At 37.9% G+C, this 19,061-nt stretch overlaps 1 protein-coding gene across 3 annotated transcripts in view; it reads left to right on the top strand.

Moving 5' to 3' along the window:
• The window catches only part of PHC3 (polyhomeotic homolog 3), a 31,834-nt gene extending 13,024 nt beyond the window's left edge, over nucleotides 1-18,810 (top strand). For 2 of the 3 annotated variants that reach the window (XM_068405943.1, XM_068405942.1), the window contains exons 8-15: nucleotides 1,080-1,957; nucleotides 2,742-2,892; nucleotides 3,972-4,225; nucleotides 5,075-5,231; nucleotides 8,999-9,113; nucleotides 10,472-10,622; nucleotides 10,714-10,945; nucleotides 15,379-18,810. In XM_068405943.1, coding sequence (XP_068262044.1) covers nucleotides 1,080-1,957; nucleotides 2,742-2,892; nucleotides 3,972-4,225; nucleotides 5,075-5,231; nucleotides 8,999-9,113; nucleotides 10,472-10,622; nucleotides 10,714-10,945; nucleotides 15,379-15,533 — 2,093 coding nt within the window. In that variant the 3' untranslated portion in view covers nucleotides 15,534-18,810. Of the gene's footprint in view, nucleotides 1-1,079; nucleotides 1,958-2,741; nucleotides 2,893-3,971; nucleotides 4,226-5,074; nucleotides 5,232-8,998; nucleotides 9,114-10,471; nucleotides 10,623-10,713; nucleotides 10,946-15,378 lie in introns of those variants that run through there. The other variant, XM_068405944.1, reaches the window with a different exon arrangement.
• The last annotated feature ends 251 nt before the right edge of the window (nucleotides 18,811-19,061 follow it).

Below are 19,061 nucleotides of genomic sequence, written 5' to 3'. Positions count from 1 at the left end.
TTTTTTTTTCTTCTATCTTGTCTGGGTCATCAGAATGTTCTTATATCAAGTACTTTTATAAATCCATAGGTAATAGTGCCCCAGAATCTTAGTATTTTGTATTAAGAGATAAATCAAAATAAGCATGCAGTTGGTTAGATAGGCATTTACATTGCATGCAGTGTATATGCATTTTAGCTTCCTTATTTTGAAAGAGGAAGGGTAGTCTAGACAGTTGGTCTGAATTCTGTGGAATTTAGCTTGGCTTAATGGCAGCTTTTAGAGAAGGAGTAAGACTGCGAGGCAGACATGCTTGAGGTATTGAGCTCTAATGCTCTTAGAACTCACTTCTGTCAGGAAAAAATCCATCTTGACTAGCAAAATAAATAATAAAAAAAGACAACAGAAATGAGTTGTTTCTCAAGTGGAAAAGACAGCAAGAAGAGGTTTGCATATGGAGGACAATATGTGTGCGTGTGCTGTAAGGAATTACTAGTGAGTCACTGGTTCACTTAAAGGTGATGTGATGTCTCTGGAAGCTGCACTACTTTTAGATTCATACCTTTCAGTTTGTGTGTTCAGGTTCAGGCAAACACTTTGAAAGGTTTTAATTCATACTGAACTCTTGGAATTTTGTTTAGCCTCCTAAAATCATATTACCTACACTGTTGGTTGTGACATGCTTATCTCTTCCATTCCAGTCTGTTTCAAAGCAAAGGTTAAATCCATTTAAAGTTGAGTGAAATTCCTAAATAAGTGAAGGCTGGATCAGCAATAATCTTAGAACTAGCACCAAAAAGATAAGTTTAGATACTTTTATATAGAAGGTACATATATGTGTATATATATGTAAAAAGCATGGCTGTGTTCCTTTATTTATTGCTGCATTTTGCTTTGGAAATTGATATATTCCCCTAATAAATTGTTCTTGTGTACTATATGCTATCAAAGAAGATATTTCTAAACATAGATCCAAAGGGTTGAAAAAATTGTGCTGGTCTTACTTTAAAGTAAAAACTTCCTTTCTTTTAATATTTTTATAATGTTCTCTGGACTTAAAGAAATAAATACTAATTGTCACTTTTTTTCCCCCCTAACAGCTTCATATTCTCCATTGCAACCTCATTCTCTAGTAAAACATCAGCAGATCCCACTTCATTCACCACCTCCAAAGATTTCCCATCATCAGCTGATATTGCAACAGCAGCAGCAAGTCCAGCCAATTGCACTTCAGACTCCTTCGGGTCAGGAGCCCCCTCCATCACAGCACTGTCTACCACTCCCAAGCCATGGTCTTCCCCCGGGTCCCAGCAGTGTCCAGTCTCATTGCTCACCTATTCACATCCATCCTCCACCTCTAACACTATCTCCTACTCCATCCCAGTCAGCTCAGCAGTCAGTAGTGGTGTCCCCTCCACCTTCTCACTCCCCTAGTCAATCACCCACAATAATTATTCACCCTCAAGCACTTATTCAGTCCCAGGCAAACTCCCTTGTGCCAACAGCTCTTCAGCCAGAGCAGACTGCTCCTCAGCAAACTGCTACCAATCCAGTTCGACCAATTGCACAGCCACTTAATCTTCCATCGCATCTTCCACTTCCATCTTCCCCCGCTGTACATATAGGGTCAGTAGATCAGCCCAGCTTAGTTTCCCCAGGCCAACAGATTGTGTCCTCGACACCACACCAGCAATATTCAGCCTTGCAGTCCACACCTATCCCTCTTGCAGCTCCTCCTCAGCTGTCAACATCTTCAACCCAGATTCAACAACTGCCATTGCAATCTGTGCAGTCTTTACAAGTGCAGCCTGAAATTCTGTCCCAGGGCCAGGTTTTGGTTCAAAACACTTTGGTTTCTGAGGAAGAACTTCCTGCTGCAGAAGCTTTGGTCCAGTTGCCATTTCAAACTCTTCCACCACCACAGACTGTTGCAGTAAATCTTCAGGTGCAGCCATCGGTACCAATTGAAACTCCAGTGGTAAGTGGTAATATTGCAGTCCTTTATCCTTGGCTTCTCTAAAGAGCTGTAAATCTGGCCAGTTGACTTCAGAGGGAGCTAAACCTGGTGCTAGACAGAGGACCAGAAGAAACCTACTGATTAGAGAAATGAGTTTTAAGAAAACAGTAGACATTTTCCTCTGATTTTATTTGGCTTTTTGTAATGGATCATCAGTCAAGAATATCACCAAAGAATCATGAAAGTGCAAATTTCTGACCTAAAATCTTACCTCTTAATGAAATTGCAGCGTATCTGAAGTTAAAAAAGCAAGTAAATATATGTCAACATTTATGTCAAAATGGATTTTGGTAAATATACCATATGGACTGTAAGCTTTTACCTCTTTATGTTAATACAAATATAAAATACACAATCGAAATATATTTGTGTATAAAATACGCGGTTGAAAACACTTCACATACTAGGTGTGAAGGTGTATAGCAGATTATTAAGATAATGGAGTTCTGGATAATTAATTTTGTACTAATACTGAAAAAGTCAAGTTCTCTCGTCTGATTGATAGAATTGTGCCTCTTTATGTTTTGCTATTTGTAACAGAATACTTCAAGTTTGCTCTCACAGACATTGTGATGTCCCCAGAGTTCATTGTCTTGTATGCAGTTTGGAAACTAGTATTTTATTAGGAGACTAGCATATTTTAACATTCTAACCGGTAATTTATTTTAAAAACTATTTATGCAACTCTTTTAAGGTATTAAGATAGAATGGAAATCTCTCTAAAGCAATAGTTTGTTGGATGCAGATTTATCAAGTGGAGAATGTATGCGAGGAAGAGATGCCCGAGGAATCAGATTGTGTCCATATGGCTAGAACACCTACACCACCCACTTTGTCTCCACCAGCCATAACCTTGGGGAATGGAGAGGCACTTAATTCAGAAGATCCTTTGTCAGGTGAGAACAAACATCAAACTAAGGTAGCTCTTTTGCTTAGAAACTTCTACTAGTTATTGACGTTTCAAAATAAGAATCTATGATTTTAATTTTTTTTATAATTTAGTGGCATAATTTTTTAAGTAAAAGAAACTATATGAAATATATTAGAAATCCATGTGATAGGACGAATGATTCAGTCCCAAAGGTGTACCTTATATATGTATTTGGATAACATATAGCACGGAAAACACTTATTTGAGCTCTTTAGTGTATACTTTTATACGAAAATCTTAACAGGATTGTGAGTCTCCAGTTAATCTTTAAGTGATATCTGTGTGATATGGGCAAAATATGCTGGCTGGTCTGGTGTGAAGATTGATTTTGCAGAATCAGGGTCAGCAATCAGAAGTTGCTGTTGGAATGGCTGATTACACTGTATGATTCTTTTGGGCACCATTTTTTTAGATGCCACAGTCAGGAGCTGTTCTAATGCAAAAGCTACCAATGAAAGTTTTTCTTCTTCAGTGAATTGTAAGATACATGTGCCTGTATCAATTGTTGTCCTGCAAACTAATGTAACTTCCACTGATGTGCTAAATATACAAATATATTATCTCTCTATATATAGTATAGTGTATATATATATATGCTATACATACAGCTGGGTGCTTACTGGCTCAATGTTGTATATACTTGTGACCCTGCAGATTACTGAGGCTCAAAGCATCCCTGAAAATAAAGTCTCTCTTTAGAAATACCTCAGCTGCTCAGTCTTGAGAATCCAATGTTTGAAAATACTGATTTCAGCTTTTGACTTACGGATTTGTGATTTGTGTAGGTAATTAACAGCCAACTATACTTATAGTTAGTAAGTACTGAGTAAAGGAAAATGTTTACATGAGAACTGTTTGTTTGTGGAATAGTCTGTCAAGGAAAACCGTCTTGTTTTGAAGGTAAAATGTATAAACCATAGGGAAAAGCCTGTGTTACAGGATGATGGGTGCAGAGCTGGGTGTGTTTATCACCTCTTATTTCTAGAATTCTGAGCCAACGGTTGGGCATAAGTGATAAAAACATAACTTTGTTCTTTTTTTCAGAACATGGGGGACTACCTTCAGTGACATCATCAGTCAGTGCCTCAGTAATTAAATCTCCATCTGATCCTTCGCATGCCTCTATTCCACCACCACCTCTTCTGCTTCCAGCAGCAACAACAAGGAGCAACAGCACATCAATGCCCAATAGCATTCCTAGCCTAGAAAATAAACCTCCACAGGCTATTGTTAAACCACAGATCCTGACCCATGTTATTGAAGGCTTTGTGATTCAGGAGGGGTTAGAGCCATTCCCTGTAAGTGTAAAAGTTGCGAATTTTTTTTACTACTCATTTTTGAAGCAAACTGGTTTTAAGGATGATGTCATTTGTGCCTAGTAGCTATTTAGATCTTGAATCATTTTGCAAATGTTGGTTTTTACCTTTTTTCCCCTGATTGATAACCTGTTTCTTACAGCACTTCAGTATACTTGTATACTGCTTGTATTGTCACACGTACATAATTGGAGTTCATGCTACTGTTTGGCTTGCCAATCACTGGATGACAAGGTACTAAATGAAAACAGAGGCACAGTGGAGTAGATGGTTCTCTCTGGAGATAACTACAGAGTGATTTTATGCTACTGTTTGCAATAACTTTGTTTTACATTTGTCTGTCTCCTAGATACCTCAATTTAAGTGATACCTTAATTTAAACCTCTGAGATGAGTCCGTGTTAAAATTCTAAACTATTAAAATTTTGTTGTTTAAAGCACTGGCAAGCCCCATAGTGAGCTCTGTGTGATTAGTACTGTGCCTGGTAAGAATTACTATTGAAAATTTTAAATCCACAAATGGACAGTTTAAAACCTATGAGCCTGCCTTATTAACTAATTTAATGTGTCTCGTTTTCCCGTTCCTTCGTTTCTCCAGATATAATATGTTTCTTCCTTTATTAAATGTAATCGCAAACTCTGCAGAGCAGGAGTGAGTCTTTGTATTTGTTTGAGAAATGGTATTTAGAGTTTTGGCACTATGTAATAATGATTCATTGATATGGAATAGAAGCTGTGATTCTAGTCTCAGTTACAACTGCTAAGATGCAAAGATTATTTTCAATTATTCATTGTTCAGTTAATCACTGTTGCTTTGCTTCTATTGCAATAGGTAAGTCGTTCATCTTTGCTGGTAGAACAGCCTGCAGAAAAAAGATTGCTAGTGGAGGGTCAAATCATGAGTGTTGTGTGTGTTGAATCAGACTTGCAGAATACAAAACATGCAGACAACTCATCGGACACAGAGATAGAGGATATGATTGCAGAAGGTTTGTAGTTTTTGTTTAAATATCCATCTTTTCCCTTCAGTTCTGTATGTATTACAGAATCCCATCCCGTCTGTGCTTCTGGAACCTTTCTCCAGTCTTTACACTATCTCTAATAGAAACTATTTTAAAATGTTTTTTACTAGCTACACGTGATAACAGCAATTGCTGTAGATGCACACAAATGTCAAGAAACTATGCAGTTGTCCTGCTTAGAGCACAGTGGTCTCTGGCACAGCTCATGAGCTAAAAACGTCAACAGAGTTCCCCACGCAGTATCTGACATCATCATCATCATCATGGATTTTTTAGAACTCAGCAATCAATTGTTTTGGATGTGTTACACCACTATTACTGCCCAAATATGGGTAGTCTCATGAGTGTTATGAAATAGAAATTAAACCATGGCCTGGCCCAGAAAAGCCAAGTTATTCTTTAACTCACATTTTTGTATAAATTCATCCAAGATTTGAAAGTCCAGAATTTTTCAACCACCTCTGGGTTTTCTCTTCCACAGCTTGAGCAATTTCACAGGAGCTGTTTTTTGATGATATGTTTAAATTTGTCTTAATGCAACACTTCATTTCATTCTCTTAACATAGTTCTTTTCCCTCTTTCATATCAAAACTGTAGTGAGCAGGGTAAGAAGGGACACATACAGTGCCTGCTACCACTGGAGGCCTGCACTGGGGAAGTGGCTGGAAAAAGTCAGGACAGTGTCCTGAGCAGTAGCAAGTGTCATCGTAGCTGGGCTTCAACTACTTCCCACTCCAGGCATTGTAAATTGTCACTTAATTAAAACAGACTATCCCCCTGATCTTTTCTCACAGGAACTTTCAAGGTAGCAACAACAATGGCAGTTCATTTGTTACTGTGGTTTCTGCTGTGGTGAACACTACTGAAGTGCAGTAGGGAAGTTGGCTGCATCCGTTGTGTATTTCAGCAAACAAATTAGCTCAAAATTCAGTCTTTTAGATTATTAGATTCTGATGCATGTTTTTTTACTGCAGTGATTTTGTATCCATTACTGCTTATAAGTGTATTGGGTCAGACCCAAGGCAAGGACTGCAGACAAGGTAAAAAGCTTGGTTTACAAAGCATTCTGAATTCAAGAAGAGTATTTGTTGGTAGTGAGGTCAAGTAAATGTTGGAACTTTTGCTTAAAGCTCATTGTATCTCTGTTTAAAATGAAGAGTGTTTTTACTTGTAGCACTGATTTTTGGTAGGAGCTAGTTTAGCTTAGAAGCACATCACTGAAAGGAAGTCATTGCTAGGTTGCAGTCCTCCTACATGTTGGTATAATATGTGTGCAGAGAAGTGAGAAACTGTGGAAACAGTGCCTGAAAATGAAATGTAAAACAGAATTTTCTAAATTATGGCTGATTATATGATTGCATTTACTAGTTATATCCCAGTATAGTCAGAGCCCTCCTGCCTTTTGCAGTAACAGCCTAGTTTAGGCTGTGGCAGATATTTGAAGTGCTTTGCTTTGTAACCGTACCTTTCTTTTGATTGTGTTGTAATTAAGTTGTCTACATAAAAAATGAAGAAACGATTTTTACAGAGTCCATTTTAAAAATACATTACACAATATTCTACTGTAAAATAATCTGAGGCCCGTACCTCAGCAAGCTACATTTTAGAAGGCAAGCATTTGGTGTATTAGTAGTGGAGGGTTGCAGTGTGACTGGAAGTCTTCTAAACCTTTGTTTCATTTAATTTAAAATTGCTGTTATCTTTTTGGTATCGTCTCCCAGTGAGGGCTTCCATTTAACCAGTTCTTTGAGAGGGAAGTCCAGTGACATGAAAGCATCAAGCTTTAAAAAAAAAAGCCATCTGGTAAATTGTATTACTTGTTTGACTTTTTTTTGGTTATTTTACAGCTCAATGGAGTTATACTACTTTTCTGTACATAAAATGAGACTTGAAAATCTCTTAGCTCATGACTGTGCTTAGTAATTGCTATTAAACTTGCTTTCTTGATCAACAGTACAGCTTTTTTTTTAATACCTCATTTCACCCAACATATTTGAAACAAAAGAAACTTTTTGCCATCTGGTATATTTTCTAGAGTATTTGCAGCTCTGTTTGCAATAGTTATTTTGCCTTTAATCTGTTACAGTAGATCTTACTGTATATTCTTTTCTGTAAACTGAATATTCTTTTCAATAACATTCCCTAAGAACCTTTCAATATTAACACTGTATTGTTTCTCACATTTCAAACAGCTTGTATGTTGTTTTATGGAATTATTCAAACATCGATGTTTTTGGGTTTAGTTATGGTTTGTGACAACTGGTGTTAGGTTTATGTACACAATTTGCAACTACTCATTAGATGAGCTAGTAGGAAACATCCAGCATTGAGACACATCCACACAGGCAGAAGTTGAGCAAAGGAGATTTTCTGATACCAAACCAGGGTATGATTGCATGTATGATAGAAAAACCTGATATGCAAAAGAGAAGGCTCTTAGCATCAATTTTCGCTTGACTTTGTTGTCACTTTTTTCCACATAGCGTGACCTGGTTTGGGAGTGAGGGGCTTTTTTACAGTGTGATTTATTTGAAGGATGTATCTCTAGTATTTATTTAGCTTCTGTTGCAAGGCTGGTCAGGTTTGGTATGTTTCCAAGTTCCAGTTTTTACTTCCCCTGTGATATCAGCTTATTAAGTTGGAGACTTGCAACATGGTGATTTTCAGTCTGACACTGCTGGAGGATTTGTTGACTTCAGTTATGTCTTTGAGTCCTAATACATCATATATGTTATTCAAATAACCTTTTCAATATTTTCAGCTCTTTGCTGCACTAGCGCTTTTTTATTTGTTACCTCATTACGGGAATGACCTCAAAATGTTACATTTCAGTTTGTGCCAGTTTCACTCCTTTGCTCCTTATGATGTAGTTAATAGGTGGTGCAGGGGGATAAGGGTTGCTTTTTCTTTTCCATGCCAGGAGGTCAAGTTGGTTTGCAGATATGGTGGCATTATTCTAAACTATGTACAAACCATTCTCTACCCATGAAATGTGCTTCCAGCATAAGAGAGCACAGACATTCAGCATGTGATGTGGGTGCTGCCTTGTTGCCTCGTACTGCATTTTTTGGGGCTTTTCTACTTTTTCTTTCACTGATGCTTCTCTCAGCTGGGGTTTGAGTTCTTCGCAAGGAGCAGGAAAAGTGCCTCCTCATCTCACCAATAAAAGAAAAATATTCTGTAACAGTAGCCTGTAAATCAGTAGATGCTATAATCCTTTTCTCCCTTATATGCAGCTTATCTTTTTCATAGATAAGATTCAATGTTTTACTTGCATTCACAAGTCCCTTTGGTTGTAGCAGTTGCTTATTCAAAGAAAGTATTCTAAAAGGTTAATGTGTTATGTCATTACAGGAGAGCTGGAATTTAGACCATGGAATGCCAGGTTCTCTTAATGAACTCTTTATAAGCAATTCATGAGGACTGTAACACTTTGTAATTGTTCACTCTGTTTGAGGGCATACTTGCTCATGGATGGCTTGAAATTGAACAAAACAGCTGATTAAGTTCATTGAATAACTTAATTGAAGGTTCAGTAAGGTTCAGTTTGCTCACGATCTTTTCTGTAGAGAGTAAAATCTGACTTGCTTGGTTTGGCATAATTTTCTGTTAATCAAAGTATTTAACAAAATGTGTTAGCTATTTGAAAATCTTCTGTCTGCTTCAGATGAGAAATTTGAACATAATCTTGGCTCATTGAAACTGACTTCTTTATGCCTCACTCCTGTCTTTAGAGGGACTGGATGAAATTGAAAATGATCTTCTGAAGTGTGAATTTTGTGGAAAAATGGGATATCCTAATAAGTTTCTACGGTCAAAAAGATTCTGCTCCACATCCTGTGCCAAAAGGTACTCTGTCTAGTTATTGCTTGTCATTATCTGGTTAATGGAATAGCACCCACATAATATCTGATATTGAGAACTAAAGAAACAGTAAAACATGACTGCCTTCTACCCAAATTTGCAGAGTATATGGGTATGAAGGACTATGGTAGATTATAATGTATTTCAAGAAGATAGACAAAGGGAATTACAGTATAATTGTGGGCCTCTTTCCAGAAAGCGCCATGAATGCTCTTGGGCTTATGGGAAGGTGACCGGTATCATGGAAGAGAAATCCATTAAGGGTTACTAAATGTTTGGAAATTGGTGCAGAGGTTCATGGGCCACAAATCATTATGTATTTCTCATATTCCTATTGTCTTCCCCCTAATGTTGGGCGATGTCAGAGAAAGAATGCTGGGCTAGGTGGGCTTTCTTACAGTTTTGTGTCATGCTAGGGAAAAAAACCCACTGGATTTATCTTGGCGTAATTGAAATGCTGCATAGAGAAAGACATTCTTAAATGGTTTTAGTAACAGTGTAAAAAAATTCTTTATTTGCATAGAGTAAAACAGAAATATTCATAAACATAAATAATTTAGTGTTTTCTAAAGCTGCTTTTTTCTTGAAAATAATAAGTGATGCCATTTCCTTGCACGTGGTTGGCAGAGGAAAATGGCTGGTTTCTGTTTCTCTTTGGGTTTAGTATACTGCTTTTTTTTTTGTTTTGGTTAAGAGAGGAAGAATTCATAGTCAACATCTGACTGTAAAATCTTCCATCATTACAGCTGGAAAATTGATATTTAGACACAAATATTTTAGAAATGGGGAATAGTTTCCCATTTCTAATCACCACTTAGTTCTTTTTTTGCATCAGTGTGCCTTGAGACCACCTTTCTCTTATGTCTGCTGCTTTTTTAGTCCCCAGTGTGAGACACTTCTGTTTTAAGTAGTGGGAATATGTATGTTTGATTTGGTACTTGTTGGCACACTACTAGTGAAATAATCTTAGGAAGGGATTTGGCCCTTTTGCCTCCATCCTCCTTTGACTGGGTGTCAGCTAGGTAGAGAAAATGGAAGCAAAAGATATAATGTGACTTTAAGCTTTTAGTGGATGCAAAGGTATTTCTATCAACCATGGAAAATTTTTAAGAATGGGAAAGACTGACATCTTCCAGGGATGATCGAGATGTATTTGGTCTTGCATAAAGACAAGGGGTTTGAGTAAATGGCCTTTGAGGTACTTTTCTCTTATATTTGTGACACCTGTTGTTGTCTTTGATTAGGCAGCAGTTCTGTAGACAACAATGTCATTTTATTGTTACTTGATTGAACGCAGTCCAAAAAATTATTAGTGCATTATTGAATATATCTTACTTCTTTAGGCACAGCCTTAGTTGCACTAAGAAATTTGGGCTGTTTACATCAGACAAGACCAGTCGTTGGAATCGGAAATCAGATAGCCAAAGTCTTGGGCGACGCGGGCGTCGACCGAGTGGCCCTGATGGGGCGTCACGAGATCCTTTTCTTAGACAGGTCTGTGGAATATTTGCTTAAAACTACGGCATTGTTTTGGGAATTACAAATAAAATATAATACTGTAGTGTATTTATACTACATTTTCCAGCTTCCAATTACTTATCCATCTGCAGAAGAAGATATGGCTTCTCATGAAGATGCTGTTCCAGCTGCCATGACCACACGTCTCCGAAGACAGGGTGAAAGAGAGAGAGAACGTGAACTTAGGGAACTGAGAATTAGGAAAGTGCCAGAGAGCGTTGACTTGTTACCAGTGGTGCAAGCTGACGCATCAGTATGGACTGTTGATGAAGTTTGGGCCTTCATACATTCTTTGCCTGGTATGTAATGTGCAATAACTGGTTCCTTTTTTTTTTGTTTTTAACAGTAAAGTTCCATGCTTTTTAGCATCAGTGTGATGAGGAGGTGGTGTGGTAACAGCACTAACATACTCATTAGTTGGTCATAGAAACTGGAATGTGATTTGTTTCCTCTTGCTTGTTCCTTCAGCACAAATCTCATGTTGATAGAACTAGTCCCACTTCTGCTGTTCCATCCCAGCTGATGGAGATTAAGGCTGTACCTCCCTTCAGTCTGACTTCTCTCAAGAGGACAGTAGAGAGATCAGATACACTTCCTCCCTTTTACATTTCTTTCTTCTCTTCTCTCCTTACTTGCTCCTGAAAGACCTGTCATGATATGTCATTAAAAAAGAATAAGCAAGTTGCTTCTATAAAGCTAAATTTTGTTTTGCATAGCTTTGCTCAGTAACTGAAATGCAGAGAACTTCTGCATACAGGCTCTGCATACTCTTTTGTTAGACAGAAAATTCTAGTGTCTCAGTCTGTTCTCAGGAAAAAAAAATCTTGTTTCTCCTTCTTTACAAACCTTTGCTTTAGCTCAATACTCACAGTTACCTTTATATCATCTTCAGGTTATTTGACATTTATTTATCATTTCCTATCATAAGCTTTAAAGTTTCACTCCACTCTTTTTCCCAAGGGTGCCATTCTATCTGATCAGATACTGCAATCCTTCCAGGTAACAAGGTAGGTCTCCATAATAGCAGTCACACAAAAATTTTTGTTGCTTACCCATGTAACTCACATGTCAAAACACTGAAACCCAGATTAAGTTTGTTCCGGATTTTCTACCTTTTCTGGAATGCTAAACCATTTTTCTGTGTATCCCATTAGCCTTATAACCTGTAATGAATATATCTTCATTGCTAAGTCATGTATGTGGGTTTTGACAGCTAATCTTTCACAAAGTAGGTCAGAGTTGAGTTAGGGATGTCTTAAATAACAAAAGTCATCCCTGAAGTACCTTTCTTCAGATGGTTTATAAATTGAAATTAAGAGACATTATCTGCTTCTGGGAACCTTCAGTGATGTCTGTAAAAACAAGCAAAGCTCCTTAGTTTTAAGACATGGTCATTCATGTTTCTGTAGTGTTATAGGAATTAAATTATATCGCTGCTCTTTTGAGTTACTGTTTTTATAGACTTGACGCTCTAGTTAATTCAATAACTTCCTGATCCTAGGTTCTGTAAAAGAACAGAAGATAGCTTCTGTCCTAGAAAACTTGAAGTACCATATAAACATGATTCACCTGCAAGTATGAAAAGAAAAATATTATTCTTAAAATGTGGCTTCTATTTTGAAACCATTACTTGTAGAATATTTCACCAGCTGCTGGATCTGTTTGATTTTTTATTCTATAAGTAAGTTAATCTTTGATTTTAAAGAAACATTGTGTTTTTCTGTATTTAATGAAAATTTACTATAATTACTCATTCCCATCCACAGTAAGGCTTAGATTCTAAATTTTTTTTTAAAGTTCAACAGGTATTTAAAATGGTATTCACAACCTGCCACAATTTTTATTGTTACATAGCTACATTTATATTTTTTGGCAGTTTTGGGGTTTATTCTGTTCGACATATTCTCAAGCCACTCTCTTGAAAAAATATTTTTTCATATGCTGTCAGAGTTGACTAATACAAGAAATAATATAACTGAATTTCATTATGCTATTTTGCAATATATACTTGGTGCAGTCCCTGCAGACCATCTGCCATGTTGTAGGAGACAGTGATTTGTCAGCTTTTCAGAAACATAAGGACAGCTGTTTTGACTTAGAGCTTTCTACATAGAGTCTGTAAGCTGAGATCTAACTGCGAAGTCAAGAGTCCTTGTCAGGCTTTTCCTGAATTCCTCTGGAGTCTTTTGGAGAAATGTAGGTTGTAGGACACTTCTACTGTTACTTATTTCTTCTGGGGGGAAGAGACAGCAACGGTTGAAGCCCCAGCAGAGTTGTTCCTCCTGTCTTTCTTCAGTTGCAAGATTAATGGTCTTTCACCCACTTCCCATCCTTTTTTTTAGCTTATTGCACAACAACCAGTTGTGAAAGTGCTTAAGAGTACCCAAATGTGCTTGGATGAGGGAGCTGAAATACATTCAGCTTTCACCCTTTGCTTTTCCAAAGTGACTTTGAGAAAAGGTATTTTAGGAAAAGTTGCTTGGAAATGCTTCATGTCCTGCTTAAAGAAAAAAGCCTGCAACAGCCAATTATGTATTTTAATCTATCCCTTCTCGATCTCTCAGATACTTTGTAAATGCTGTGGTCTGACAATCACCATGTTCAGGTCTCAAGTCCAGACATACAGTGACACCTTTTGCAGAAATACTTAGTACTTGACTTAATGAAAGTTTTGTCAACACATAAATAAGAACCTTTATGATGATGTTAGAGCTGTTAAATCCTCCTGAGAATGGTCAGTTGTCTTAAGATTTTTATTCATGTCACTGGCAGCGTTATCTTTACTTGGTAGCTGGAATTGGCAGCACTGTTCCAGGAGCTCTCTGACAGCTCTGGGCTCCTGAAGAATGTTCTCATTGATTGTGGTACAGTTTGTAGCTGGGCTGCGCTACTGCATCACTGTACCAAAAATACTAAAAGTAAATGTTATGGAATACATGCAAGCACTAAAACATTTTAGTGGCTTTAGTGGCTATATAAATATTGATTGTGACAAAATAATTTGTTTTTTTTTTCCCTCCAAAAGATACCACTCTAATTTCTTGTTACAATAAATAATGCCCAAGAACTGGGCATTTATCATGTATTTAAATGCTATGGAAAATACTCCTTAGTTCTGATTAAAAGTTAGCCAACTGCTACAGAGTAACTGTTTTACTTTGGGGATTGTAGTTTATACAGTTGTAACCTAAACTACAGAGGTTTAGAGGTGTAGCCAGAGGCTACAATAAAATTCCATAATATGAGCTTGCTCTTTTCAAATTACCTTTTAATTTTTTGCTTTCCTTAATAAAGCAGCAGCTAATTGTTGCATGAGGTCTGTTTAACAAAACATTAAGAAAAAAAATCATGCTCTGTTCTTTGTGAAAAGCCAATCTTCTCCGACCTTGAATGTGTTACGACCGCTACGCAGTAATAATCCAAATGAATTAAAGTTTGGATGTTGATATTTCTTGCCACATTTCCTTTCTCTTTGTCTCTGACACATTTGTAGATCCATCAGGAAATTAGACTATCTATTCTTTATAGAATTTAAATCTGAACACACAAGAGGACATGAAATTAGTCAGTTGCTCTCGTCTGGGATGGAAAAGGAGTTCTTCACAGTATTTTCATATCTCTCTAATAGTATACTTTTAGAACAGGGGAAAAATACAAAAATGTGGAAAAATAGGCTTTACTGAGGAATAATTGAAAGCAGGAATGGAAGGTGGAGCACAAATTAAAATGTGTCCGAAAGGCTCCGAGACAGATGGAGAGACCACTGGATTGAGAACATAAATATATAAAAACCATGAAAAATGTGGCTATGGGGAAAGAAAATTCAAATAAACAACTGACAATGAGTGCTCTTATTCACATTGTTAGAAGAGATTTGTCCATAAACAGAGCTGCCATACAGCCAGGCATAACTGACTGTTTCTGCTTAACAGATGTCCAGAACATCTTTTGAGGAACCTTTTGTTTCCACAGTGTTCTTCAGTGGAAAGAGGCCCGCAGTTACTTGGGACAGTCCAACCCATGAAGAGTCCTCTTTCTTATGTTGGAGGCCTCAGTAACCTGAGAGCATGTTATTTCATGTTCAGAAAAAGAGTTTATCATTAAAAAAAAAAATCCAACTAGTTTAAAGTTGCACTTGTGAAGTGAGTTACTGCTGTACGTAGAATATTCACTCAGGTAACTGATGATGAATGTTTTTGTGAGACAGTTATGCTAAAGCCCATAAATCAAAATTCTGTTTGCTTAAGCCAGTGGTGGCAACATACAGATGGAATTAACACCTTTTGGAAATTGTAGCTATGTGAATTTTCTCATGGAGTTGTACATAGCAGTAGAATATGCAGATCTCTTTATTGCTGGAAAGAAGCCCCTTGAATTATGCTCTTGCTTGATTGCTATTTCAGTGGTGTTTTGCCACTGTCTTCCAACCTTGAGATCATGGCGGTTGTTCCTCTTAATGAAATGAGAAAGCTGTCTTTGCTAGCACTTAAAATTTCCAATGAGTAATTCTCCAATAGTTACAGTGTAATTAGAGGCTGTAGTAAAAATTACTTTCAGATTATCTTGGAAGTTCCCGTTGTAATATTGAACTCTCACATATACCTTAGGTTCTACAAGCTAAAGAGATGAGCATTGGAAATTGTGTAGCTGAAAAGCTCTAGCGTGGACAGAGTCATTGCATCTAAGAATGCACGTTTCTAACCCAGTAATTCTTTTTTCTGTTGCCTTGTAGGTTGTCAAGATATTGCAGATGAATTTAGAGCACAAGAAATCGATGGACAAGCTCTCCTCTTGTTGAAAGAGGATCACCTTATGAGTGCAATGAATATTAAGCTTGGACCTGCATTGAAAATCTGTGCACGTATCAATTCATTGAAAGAATCCTAGGGGGTGAACATGAAGGTTTAAACAACAATTTCTCAGTGACAGAACTGACAGTAATATGCCAACATGTGGCATGAGTGTTACTGTGATGTTTTGTTAAATACGGGGGTTTCCCCCACATAAAGACTTAAAAATATTCCTTTGATTATACCAGGTAGTTCTCTCTAGTTTCCAACAATTAATAGGTTCATGCGTAATACTTTGAGTTGAAGTGGGAGTTCATGGAAAAACATGAAGTGAAATATGCTGTGCTAGGTTAAATATTCCCCAACATGTCCTTTTTCTTACAAGTTTAACACCCCAGCACCCCCCACCAATCTAAACACCATTTAAATTGTGTTGCTGTATTCTGAAAGATTTTCCCCTACGTTACAGCAGTTTTTGGACTGAAATAACAGAAGTGTCCACAGACCCTGTGGAAGCACTGATAACAGTCAAATGCTATGCATTTAGTTGTGCTCTCTGAGTTTCTTTTAGTGTTGAGCAAATTGTTTGTAAGGGGTAGGTTGGCAACTGGTTTTCCTTGTGTAGGCTTACCCTTGTCTCTGCCACTGTAGTATTTTCTTGAAGTCTGGAAGTACTATAAACCATGTAGACGTCTCATCAAAATCCTCATCATCAGGCTACTGAAATGCAATGGCATGACACTCTTGCCAGAGGTAACTGAAGCACATGTTACTTTACTCTTTGTATGCTGCTATGCACTAAGAGGGCATTAAGTCGTTAGGTTTGTAGTTTCGCGTGCTGCTAGTTAAACTAGACCAGCAGTTCTCAAATGGGGGTTCACAGTGGATCCTGAGAAGGTGTGAGAACACTCAGGGTTCAGGTTCCTAAATGCCTAGGCACGAGGGGCTGAAAACTGCAGCCAGAACTAGCTCATGTTGAGACAAGTGTACTTTAAAGACTGGAGGTAGAGAAGGGATAGCATAGCTCATATGCTCTTTTTCTTGATACCTCTTCTAACTTGTGTTTCCCTGTAGTGCATTCCCCTTGCCTCACTGGAAGCTTCCAAGCACCTTTTATTTGTCCACTGGCTAGCGTGAGCTGGGCTTGCAGTAGTCTGAGGAAGGAGCATGGTGAGTTGCTCAATGAGGTCCTTTCAGAGCTCGGTGTGGGAGCAGCTGCTGCTGCAGTGAGGGAGCCTGGAGCTGCAGGCGGGCAGGAGGAGTGCCACCGCTAGGGACCTCTGGAAGAAGTCTCTAGGGGCCCCGCTTTGTCCCTCTGGCAGGAGATTTTGACGTGGATGCTGCAGACCCAGGCGGTGGGATTAGTGTCTCCTCCATCTTCCCTCTCTCGCACTCTGTGCAGAACAAATACGTGTTTCCCCGGGTACTGACACACTCAGAAGCTGCTTGGGCTCTGAGGCAGCAGCACCTCCTTGGCCTTTGCTTCCCCATCACCTGTGTACGGATGTTCGTGGATGTATTTTGTACCTTCTGTTCCCTCCCTTTTGCAGCTCCACTCCCCTTATGTACAGACCTAGATCCCTAAGCTCTTGCATAGGGAAAGAAGGGTATGTGTGTTGATAGAGTTGTTGTGTATATTTGTATAAATATGTGTATGTGTCTGCAAATAATGTATTTTGTATTTTATGCAAATTAATGCATAATATATGGTTGTGTAGGGAAATATTCAGGGGGACCCTAAAGTATTCCTGAAAAGAAGAGGAACTGATCTAAAGTTTGAGAACTGCTGACCTAGATCAAAAGGAGTCAATGCACATACACTGGCTGAAAGGAAGGTTTATGACAGGTAGATTAATATGTATATTATTTAACTGATGACCTTAAAGAGTTAATTGGGATTACAGAAAAATCTGTGCTTCATTTTCCTTTAATTAGACTATTGCTTTGCTTCTATTAACAGACCATTATTTCTACCATTATCTTCCAGAGATCGACATTACAGTTATTGTTTTTAATTACAACTGTTTGAGCTGACTAATAGCAGATGTTATTAATATTTTTATTAACCACTGAAGCTCCAAGTTAGGACAACCCATTGCTGTTACGTGCTAGTATGTGGTGAGAGCCCTTATCCAAATGGCACCAAAGGCTTTAGAGAATTAATTGATGTCTGGGTTTATTTTGGAGGGAAGTTGCTAAGCACTTTCTAATTTTTTTTTTTTCTGTCTTCAGTTACTGTTGTCAAATAAACTTTTTAGTTGAAGGTTCAATGTTTGGCAATGTTCATTTTTGAAAGATATTCAGATGATGGAGACAGTAGGTTCCCATTTGTAGCATTTCTGTAAGATACACCTTGTAGCATATCTGTAACATAAGCCCTAAAGAATGCATTCTGTTTGGATGAGCTAATTGAAGACTAAAGATACCTTAGATATTTATCCTTTGGCTTTTGTCTTAAAGTTTTATTATTTTTATACGAAAATTTCACTGGCTAATTTTTAATCTGTCTTCTGATTCTACTGTTCTTTGGCAAAGTAAAAAGTAGGTACACGTAAATGTGATTCGATGATGGCTTATGGCATATTTGAAAATGTGGAGTTATGAGTCTTACTTAGACCTGCAGTTAATCACAGTGTTGTTACATGCATGAGAATTTCATGGGTGTTTTAATTTTGCTTTATTAGACAGCTTTCAGGAGAACTTCTACAGCTCGTGTTTATATACAACCCTCGGACATAATCACTGACAGATGCCAGGAGCTCCGAGTAGACCTGATGAATGCATGTCTGCTCTGGTTCTTCTGGTACACTACATTTTCTGTGGTTTTGGGAGAGCCACAGATAGTGAGTTATGCTTTAAATATTCATGAAGGCAGCAACTAAGAATGTGGGCCTTATGCATATTGAAAGTTTTTTCTCCTTCACTGATTTTGGCATTAAGCAGGAACTTAAAAAGCAGACATAGCTATACTGACCGATACTGATAGGAATGCACATGTATTGGAGTGTTTGCCAGTATAGCTGTGTCAATAAAATAAGTTTAAAAATAAATAATCACACCTGTATGTGAAAGTAGGCTGAAAAACTTCAAGTGCAACTGAAGTCTACTTCAGAAGCTTTTGCATTTACTCAAAAGCAATACAATACTTGAACTAATATTGCTCCAGAACCATGTTGCATACCAGTCGCTTGTTTCTGTTCAGATCAGTGATGTTTTCCCAGGCTCATACTACTGCTTCCCATGGCTGTCCCCGCAAATTCAGCTAGGCCCTCTTGCAAAAGAAGGAAGTATTGCAGATTTTGACTATTTTTTAACACTTGCCCCCACTGGATGTGTCTACAAGAAATCTTTTTCATTAGCTTTATTTCCTGGGGTTTTGTATTCTGCATTCAGACTGCTGCTGTTGTGGGCTACACCTCACGGTAATCCCTGCAGTATTTCAATTCCTGTAGAAAAGAATACAGAACACTGTAGGATCTTAGCTCAAAAGGGAGATATGCTGGATGGCTTTTTCCCTTCCTTTTTCTCCGCTGGTCTCCATCCTACCCAACTCCTTCATGCGAACTGCAGCATTAGCTCAGGGCAAAACCCTCTTGCAGAGCACTGGGCTGAATGTGGCTGTCAG

This window comes from Nyctibius grandis, chromosome 8, assembly GCF_013368605.1.
Source record: "Nyctibius grandis isolate bNycGra1 chromosome 8, bNycGra1.pri, whole genome shotgun sequence".
In the NCBI taxonomy this organism is placed as follows: domain Eukaryota; kingdom Metazoa; phylum Chordata; class Aves; order Nyctibiiformes; family Nyctibiidae; genus Nyctibius; species Nyctibius grandis.
This window is presented reverse-complemented; position numbering and strand designations above follow the sequence as displayed.